The following is a 10,147-nucleotide window of genomic DNA, read 5'->3' as shown; positions in this document are numbered from 1 at the left end:
TGATATATTAACACACAGGCACATTACTCAATTAAAAAGAATGAAGTAGTGATATTCATAAGTAAATAAATGGAACTAGAAAATATTATCCTAAGTGAGGTAACCCAGCATCAGAAACACACATATGGTATGTATTCACTTTTACGTGGATATTACCTGTTAAGTCAATGGTAAGCAAGCTACAACCCTAAGACCCACAGAGGTTAGGTATAGGGGCTAGTAAGGACAGACAGATAGATAGACTGACTGACTGACTGAGTGACTTCCTTAGGGAAAGAAAATAGAACACACAGTTGTGGATAGATGGAGAGATATGTGTTTGTGTGTGTGTATGTGTGTGTGTGTTGGGAGGGCTAGAACAGGAGGATCGTGGGTAACTCCTGTTTTTGTTTGTTTTATCGAATTCCAGTGTATAAGTTTTTGTTCTATTACATTATGTATTACATATTGTATGTTACGTATTACACACTGTTACATGTTGTATGATGTATTATATCATGTATGATGTTTTATGTATTATATCTTATGTATTGTTATCTGTTAGAAGTCTTTTCTAGTGAGAGATAGAAAGGTATTGGATCTGTATGGGACATGAAGTGAGAAGGAATTGTGAGGAGTAGCGGGAGAGAAACTGTCATCAGAATATAAAATGTGAGAAAAAGTAATCTATTTTCAAAACAGGGGGAGAAGATAAAAAGAAGACAAACATTAATATACTCTGGTCAGGATGTGGGATAATGGAAATTCTTATTCATGGTTGGTGTAAGTGTAAACTGATACAGATCTTCTGGAAACCACTGTGTATGTTTCTCAAACAAAAATGAAACAACAAATATAAATCAATCCACTAAATATGCAGCTATATCAATCCTAGGCATTTACCCAAAGGACTCTATATCTTACCTAGGGATATTTGCTTGTTCATGTTCGTTCCCACTCTACTCCCCATATCCAGGGGACAGAATCAATCTAAATGTCCATCAACTGATGAATGGGCAATGAAAACAGGAAACATACACACAGTAAGAAGTCTGTCTATTCATCTGTGAAGGAGAATACATCATGAAAATTTCAGTAAATGGTCTGATCTGGTAAACACAATGGTTGGTGTATCCCAAACCCAGAAAGACAAACACCACATGTTCTTTCTCAGTGGATGAGATTGAATCTTTAGATTTGAGTCATTCACTTGGAATAACCAGAGAAACTGGAAAACTAGAAAAAGGTCACTGTAGAAAGGGAAGGAAGACCTTAGGGAATTTTTGTGGTTGATTTTAATATCTACTGGTCACAAATTAGAATCACTTGGTAGGGAGCCTCTCCCGAAGAAGTGTCTTGATTGCCTTGAGGATGCTGGAAGACCCACCCAGATGCAGAGGACCAGGCAGGGATGACCACTTGCCTTGTGCTGGCTTCGCCTTCCCACTTAACTGCAGGTTCATTTACCCTGTCACTGCTTCTTGATTCCATCACTGACATCAGAACAGGAATTTCCAGGAATCCATCACTGTCTCTGGATCAGTGACTCTCCAGGAAGCTTCCAGGTTTTCTGTGCCAGATTGTAACTTCTTAGGTACCCACCTTGTGGGCTGAGCAACTGTGTGGTTGTTTGGCTGACTAGTGAGAGACAGCCAAGGTGGTGTTATTCTGACTGCTGAGGCACCTCACCTCTAGAGTGCAGCAAACAGCAATTTCTCAGGCTCCTTGCTGGTATTCAGCTGTTGATAAAACTTCAAAGCACACCCACACAGTGATGCATTTCCTCCAACGAGGTCACACCTATTTCAACATGGCCACACTGCCTAATAATGCAGTGATTAATCACATGATTCCAAGGAGGCTGTACCTATTCAAACCACCGTATTCCACTCCCTGGCTCCCATATGCTTGTAGCCATAACACAATGCAAAATGCATTTAGTCCAATTCCCGAAGTTTCCATAGTCTATCTCAGTATCAACAATGTTTAAATGTCTAAAGTTCAGTGCATTTTCTGAACAGTTAAAAGTTTAAAATTCAGTCTCTTCTGAGATTCAGGCAGTCTCCTAAAGGGTGGACTTAGCTTGCTTTTTCTATTACATCTTCACCAGTTTTCTGTGCTTGAAGACTTCCTTCACTCTTTTGGCACCACAGGGTAATCTACTATAAAAACAAAATAAAAAACTGATCACATATATTACCATTCTAAAATGGAGGGAAGGCAGGGTAGTAAGGAAATACGGGACTAAAGCAAGACCAAAACCCAGCTGGGCAATCTCTATCCTCTGCTTCTCTTTGGATCTCCAACTTCTTTCAGATTTCTTGACTGCAACATATTTCTTTCTCTTGGACTGGTTCCATTCCCTGTTAGCATCTTACCTTATCCCACAGCATTGGCATCTCTAATGTCTTAAAGTCTTTAAGGCAATACAAGCTTCACCTTCAGAGCTTTACACAATGGTCTTTTTGGGCCTCCATGCAGGGAGACCCCTGCCACACGTCTGGCTTCACATACACCTACAGATATGTACATACATACATACACATACGTACACATGCACACATTGGGTGGATGGAGCAAAGCTTCAACTAACTTTACACACACACACACACACACACATATATTATATATATATATATATATATATATATATATATATACATATATATATGTATATATATGAAGATGGAGCCAAGTTTCAATGAATAGGTTCCAACAACCTTCATACACATACGTACATACATACTACATACATACATACATTTACATATTGGTAGGTGGAGCAAACACCAATGAGGAGACTTCAACAAATTTATTTTTTCTTAGCCACTTTATAGTCATGGAGGGACTCTGTTTCCTTAGTCATGGAGGGAGATTCCTTAACCCCTTCTATTCTTGATTCTAAAGCCAGAGCTACATGGCCAAATCTATCAAGTTCTGCCACTATGGAGCTGGACATAGCACCATTTTTCTGTTACATTTAACCAGTTTTCTGTGTATGAAGATTTCCTTCATTGCCTAAGCTTGGCTGTGAAAGACAAACTTTGACACCACAGGGTAAATTGATGAGGGCAAAGTGTGGAATTGGTTATTGGCCACTCAGAAGAGTTCATCTGAAAGAATAAGGCTTGATTCATGGAAGCAGGCACTTTCTGTGACCATAAAGAAACTCTCCGGACTCTTTAAAATCTTGGCTCTGGTGGTAAGGAGAAGAGTACAATGGGAAATAGCATACATGTGTGGGTACACACACACACACACACACACACACACACACACACACACACAGACTTGGTGGAAGAAACAATCTCCAATAGCTTTTCACAAACACACACATACATACACATATACATCTATAAATATGTACATACACAGACATACATACATACACATGTGCACATTGGGTAGATGGAGCAACCAACTTTACATATATACACATACATGTGTTTTATGGATGGATGGAGCAAAGTTCCAATGAGTAGGTTCCGACAAACTTCATACACACACACACACACATGTACATATTGGTGGGTGGAACAAACACCAATCAGTTGACTTCAATAACTTTAATTTTTTCTTATCCTTTTTTTACCATCTAACACAAATTTCTTTCTTTCTTTCTTTCTTTTATTTTTAGATTTATTTATATAACTACATTATATCTGTCTTCAGACACACCAGAAGAGGGCATCAGATCTCATTACACGTGGTTTTTGGGATTTGAACTCAGGACCTCCAGAAGAGCAGTCAGTGCTCTTAACCGCTGAGCCATCTCTCTAGCCCTAACACATTTCTTTATGTAAGAAAGATTACCACATAGCCCCAAATTACATATTCTTTAAAAATCAATCACCACTACAACATATTCTTCAAAAACCGATAAAATCTTCACACAAAAGGAAATCACAACAGGATTATTAGTTATATATATACTTCTTTAGCTAACTAAACATTTCCCATCTATCTTTCTTAACATAAGTTCAATATAACCCCAAAGCAATACTTCTTTTGACATTAGTAAACAAAGTTAAGCAATTCAGTCCATAGCAGCAAGTTTTTTCTATCATTAGTTGACAACAATTTGTTATTACCAAGAAACAGATCATCATCTTTCTTTCATCTTATTTTTGAAGTCCCATTTGTTTAAACTGGCTAACCATCTGTTCTTTGTTCTTATGCTCATGATAGAATTATTTACTCTTTATTCATAACCCGCCTTTTCATGAAGGACACTAAATCTGTGCCTGTGGCCACATCCCTAGATCACAAGATCCAGGAAACCAGACTCAACCTAGAATGAAATGTTTTCTTCAATCATTAACTTCTCCCAAGCCTGTTTTTCTCTCTTGTACAATCACTCACTTGTAAGCCATGAAAGCTCACTGTGCCCCTTTCCTCACCTATGCAGCCTTTGTTTACTGTTCTATTAGGAAAGGGCATATTCTATTCTTGTTTCTTATTTTTTCATATATTTCTGGCAGAACAACCTAAATCCTCCCCTTACACTCTCTATCAAATACTCTAACTTCCTTAAACTATTTAAATCCAACCAGGAATTCTGTAATATCATTAGCTAATCTAAATAATATGACCTCATAAATATTCATCTTCATGCTGATCTGCAGGAAAATTGCCCAGTTGAGTGGACTCTCACCCAGGAAGGAATCACACCAGGTTATAGGCAGTGAGGCCCTTCCCAGCTCCAGTCACACGATGTTACAGACATACTCAGAATATAGCAATGACAAACAAGTAGGCACATCAGAAGCAAGCAGCAATCCCGAAATCGAGCCCCTGGGTTTGTGCCTCTCCAGTTACACTCATAATAGCTGGACAAAACAGTAGGCTATCTCTAGGAAGCTCACTTGACCACAGCAGTTCTTCCTTCATGGCATCTGCCACTTGAATGCCCTGGAACTTGCTCTGTAGACTGACTGACCTTAAACTCAGAGGTTGGCATGCCCCTGTCACCTGAGTGCTGGTATTAAAAGCTGGACCTAAACTTTTCTTTAATTCCTTTTTATAAAATAGAAGCTTATCTGGATGGGATCTTGCCCTGAGGTTACCACTCCCTTAATTCCATTTAATACCTTTAATCTGTTTATCTCATTGAACACAGGATTTAGCTCCTTTCCACTTCCTGCTGCCCCTTTACTCCTTGAACCATACTTCCCCCCCTTTCTAAGTTTGCACGGTTTCATCAAAATCATCTTCAAAATGAATTAACCACAGGACAGTGTCTAGATTAGGCTGTTTTGAGATTTTCTTTGCTAATGCAATTAATCTAAATGTTTTCACTTTAGCCTTAGACTGAGTCTTTGGACAAGGGCAAAAAGCAGTCACATTCTTCACCAAAATAACACAAGTATGTTGTCTAGGGAACATACTAAACTGCTTCTTCTCTGAAAGCTCTTAATCTATGACTCAAATATTACATCATCCCCACCAAGACTGTCTTCAATGCTCTTACTAGTATGGCCCATTAAATAGCTCTTAGAGCCTTCTACTGCTTTCTTAACACAAAGTCCCAAAGTCCAAATTTCTCCAAATGATAACATTGTCAGGTCTATCACAGTCATACCCATGTCCCTGGTAACAATTTCCGTCTTTGGGTTTCAGTTGCTGTGAAGAGACTCCATGACCAAGGCAACTCTTATAAAGGAAAATATTTAAATGGGACTGGCTCACAGTTCAGATGTTTATTCCACTTTCATCATGTGGGAAGCATGAGCTGAGAGGACTACATCTTGATTTGCAGGCAGCAGAAGGAGACTGTGTACAAAACTGTGTATAAGTTAAACATCTATGAGACCTCAAATACATCTACTTCCCCCAACAGACAACACCTATTCTAGCAAGGCAATACCTAAATGAATCTATGGGGCCATGCATATTCAAACCATCAAACATGCCAAGTGTTTTATGTACTGAACATAGAGACCCCATCTTCCTGAATCTTTTTTAGGATGTTTTGATTAGGAAAATGGCTACAAAACACCTATTGTATTTTTTGTGCATATGCATTTGTATGTTTACTGGTATTTTTTTGTGTGTATATATGTATGTAAGTATATATGTATTTAAGTATGTATATATAGATGAAAGAGAAAAGGATATAGGGGAAATTTTAGAACTGAAGAAGGATTGGGGATTGTCAAGTTCTGACATATTAAGACACATGATCTTTATCCCCCAGGTTTTCCTATGGTGGTAGTGGATTGGCTGTAAAGAAAAGATATCAGAGGAGTAATTTTCCTAGTGAATTCATGGTATAGGCCACTTGATTTTGTCAAGGTCAGAAGCTATGGATAAGTTGAGTTTGAACTAGGTTTTGAATATGTCCATCGAAGGAGAACTTTGGCATCTTCAGTCACACTGTCAAGGATATGAAGTTGTAAATAATAGATTGCAGGGAAGTAACAACCTACAGCAAGGAGCCTACCAAAAGCTGATGCAAGTTTCTTGAAATTGTTCCTAAACGTTTCCTCTCTATAATTCTTCCACAAATGAGGAGTCTTCATTGTTTTCTTTACTTGTTCAACAGGCACTTGGAAATCCTTAGCCACCAACTCCAGGGATTCATCATCCACTCCAAAGATTTTTCGATAGTGGTTTAAAGTGTTCTTTATCTTCTCCATATCTTTATTCCTGAGGTTGCCCAGTACAGGAAAAATTGCCACTACTCCAATCTTGAAGGCTTCTAGCCAGATAAACTGCTGTGTAGCCTTGTACTTTCTGTCAATGGCTTCGTCTGTAAAGTTAGGCAGGGAAAGAATAAAATTGTGGCGCTTTTGAACATGGAGTTCCTTAATCAGGGTGTCCATCAGGACTGGAAAATCATATTTAGATAAATCATAGTTAGAGATCAAGAAAATTGGTGGTACAGCCATGTTATTATCATTAAAGACTTTCACAGAATAGCTTTGGATCTGCTTCAGGGCCTTTTCTCTTTCAAAAGTACGTGGTTTGGTTTTCCTTTCATTTTCTACATCAATGTCCACCTTGGTTCTCACAAAGTAGTAATTCTTTTTCATAATTGTGATTGCTTTGGCGAGGTCTACTTCAAGTTTTGTAAAACGTGTGGCAGAAACAATAATGAAGAAATCATATTCTTTGAAGTTTACTTCCTCCAGATAAGTTTTTGGTGGGAATTTCTGAGTTCCAATACCAGGCAAGTCCCATAAGGTCAACGTTTCAATTTTGGGATGTTTGTAAGAAGTTCTCTTCATAGTTGTCTCTATTACCCCAACTTCAGCTGCCCCTTCCTCTTCAGGTCCAATCCCTATCAGGGCATTGATGAAGCTGGATTTTCCTACTCCAGACTCTCCTGTCACAGCAATATTTATTGGAGCATTATCAATATTTCTTAATGTATCACTGATTAAACAGTTCGCCCCATGAATGTTTCCTTTGTTCAGGTGTAATTTTATTAAATCGATGGTTTCCTGAGAAATGATTTTGTTTTCTGTCTTAATGTCTTTAAAATATTCATTGAAGCTGGACACCAAATCTTCATTGTCTTCTTTCTTAGATGTGTCAGAGAAGAGCTGACCCATGTTGACGATTTAAAAGGTTACTGAAAGAAGGAGGGGAGAGTAAGTTGCAAGAGATTGAAGATGACTTTTTGCTTAGCAATATTTTTTTTAACCTGTGCTGTAAACTTAGTTACCTTCTTATTGAGTAATCCCCATGTCTGTCTGTGTTGTCTTCTCTGTCTTTCTCTCTTTCTTTCCTTTTCTTTACTTCTTCCTTCCTCCTTCCCTCTCTCCTTCTCTCTCTTCATTCCTCCTTCCCTCTCTTCTTTTCTCCCTCCCTTCCTCCTTCCCTCTCTCTTTCTCTTCCTTCCTTCCTTCCTTCCTTCCTTCCTTCCTTCCTTCCTTCCTTCCTTCCTTCCTTTCTTCCTTCCTTCCTTCCTTCCTTATCTACAAGATACAAACTAGACAGTCCTTTTGAATGAGAAAAGCTGATTTGAGGAATTATCTCCCTCAGACTGGACTGGAGGCATGACTATGGGACATATAAAAACATGAGCAAATGTGTTACATCTAACCTGACTTGAATATTCTATATTAAATCAAATATCTTCTCCATGTGTGCACATTTCATTCAGTGTTTGCCTTAAAATGTGTGGGAACTTAATCAACATACTTCTAGTTTTTCAAACTAAAAAACAAATAAAAATGAAAAATAATTGACATCAGGGTTTAATCAACACCAAATCTGTAATGATCATATAAATCTCTTTTGTCTGTTATTGCTTTTATCAAAAGTTTTCAGTGAGTTCAACTATTTGTATTTCACTTTTATCATTTTTAATTTGCCCTCATAAACTTTCCTTCTGTCTTTTTCAGGAACCGAACTCATCTCCATGAGAAATATTTACTTTTTATTGATTAATTAATTTATTTACTTTACATCCTTACCACAGTTTCCTCTCACTCCTCTTCTGGTATCCTTACTCCCTTCCCTTCCTCTCTTTCTATTTCTCTTCAGAAGAGGGGAAGAAGATCCCCCTGGATATCAACCAGCCCTGTAATATCAAGTTGCAGTAAGAATGTATGCATCCTTTCCTATTGATGTTAGAGGAGGCCACCCAGTAGGAGGAAAGGGTCCCAAAGCAAAGACAGCCTCTACTTCTGCTCTTAGGAGTCCCACTTGAAGACCTAGGTTGTCTTAGTCAGGGTTTCTATTCCTGCACAAACATCATGACCAAGAAGCAAGTTGGGGAGGAAAGGGTTTATTCGGCTTACACTTCCATGCTGTTGTTCATCACCAAAGGAAGTCAGGACTGGAACTCAAACAGGTCAGGGAGCAGGAGCTGATGCAGAGGCCATGGAGGGATGTTCTTTACTGGCTTGCCTCAGTCTGCTCTCTTTATAGAACCCAAGACTACCAGCCCAGAGATGGCACCACCCACAAGGGGCCTATTCCCCCTTAATCACTAATTGAGAAAATGCCTTACAGTTGAATCTCTTGGAGGCATTTCCTCAACTGAAGCTTTCTCTGTGATAACTCCAGCAGTGTCAAGTTGACACAAAAATAGCCAGTACAAAGGTATACAACTGTAAGAAATAAATTTGTTATAACATAAACCTTCTTTATTGTTAAAGTCAGTGTTAACATCCATTTATTTAATACAATGTTTCAGTGTCCTCAAGTCTCCATTTAGACTCACTATTTTCTTTTAAACTTTTTATCTTATGAAAGAAATCTAGCCTGCCTCTCACTATGAAGTGCACTTGGACAGATGACCCAAGTGGACCACCCAGTGTATGATGGGGATGGTCCCATAGATGAAGCCACAGGATCTCCATGACACAAGAAACAAGAGGATACCCTAGAGGAGTCTCAGTAAGGATCCCATATGATGGTGTCACAGAAGTCCAGAGATCTCAAGCTAGACTAATGACTCAATTCAAGTAAGTCTGCATGTAAAGATGTGTGGACAAAAGAGTAAACTGTGTGACACACTGTGATACAACACTGCTTCCATGATGAGGTGTTTGTTTGTTTGTTTGTTTGTTTTAAATTTGTAAAGAATTTTACCTTTTGTTTACTTTGGGGAGGGTATTGCAAGGGCCATGGACACATATGAAAGAGTAGAGAGATGAGGAGGATTGGGGTGCAAGATGTGAAATTCACATTCTAGCTGATAAACAACTTCAGCAAAGTGAATAAACCAGTAGCCTTCCTTTATACAAAGGATAAACAGGCTGAGAAAGAAATTAGGAAAACAATTCCCTTCACAATAGACACAAATAGTATAAAATATCTTGGGGCAACTCTAACCAAAGAAGTGAAAGACCTGTATGAAAATAACTTCAAGTCTCTCAAGAAAGAAATCAAAGAAGATCTCAGAAAATGGAGAGATCTACCATGCTCGTGGATTGGCAGAATTAACATAGTAAAAAAATGTCCATCCTACCAAAGACAATCTGTAGAGTCAGTGCTATCCCTATCAAAATTCCAACACAATTCTTCAAAGACATGGAAAGAGCAATTTTCAAACTCATCTGGGAAGGCAAAAAACCCAGACAAGTGAAAATAATTTTTTTTTATTTTCTGGACTCACTGCTCTGACCTTTGATCTTCTTTTTTTTTTTTTTTTTTTGACAGGGTTTCTCTGTGTAGCTCTGGCTGTCCTGGAACTCACTTTGTATACCAGGCT

The 10,147-nt window shown here is 38.4% G+C and overlaps 1 protein-coding gene across 3 annotated transcripts in view; it reads right to left on the bottom strand.

Annotated features, from left to right (window-relative positions):
• Nucleotides 1–1,700: 1,700 nt before the first annotated feature.
• LOC110285052 (interferon-inducible GTPase 1-like) overlaps nucleotides 1,701–10,147 on the bottom strand; it is a 13,179-nt gene continuing 4,732 nt past the window's right edge. Inside the window, exons 2-3 of one of the 3 annotated variants that reach the window (XM_029472187.1) lie at nucleotides 6,422–7,555; nucleotides 1,701–2,141 (exon numbers count right to left, since the gene is read on the bottom strand). In XM_029472187.1, the coding sequence (XP_029328047.1) occupies nucleotides 2,113–2,141; nucleotides 6,422–7,535 (1,143 nt within the window). In that variant the 5' untranslated portion in view covers nucleotides 7,536–7,555 and the 3' untranslated portion in view covers nucleotides 1,701–2,112. Of the gene's footprint in view, nucleotides 2,142–5,034; nucleotides 7,556–10,147 lie in introns of those variants that run through there. The other 2 variants (XM_029472188.1, XM_021151087.2) reach the window with 2 other exon arrangements.

The sequence above is a fragment of the Mus caroli genome, chromosome 18 (assembly GCF_900094665.2).
Source record: "Mus caroli chromosome 18, CAROLI_EIJ_v1.1, whole genome shotgun sequence".
NCBI classification, from domain to species: Eukaryota; Metazoa; Chordata; class Mammalia; order Rodentia; family Muridae; genus Mus; species Mus caroli.
This window is presented reverse-complemented; position numbering and strand designations above follow the sequence as displayed.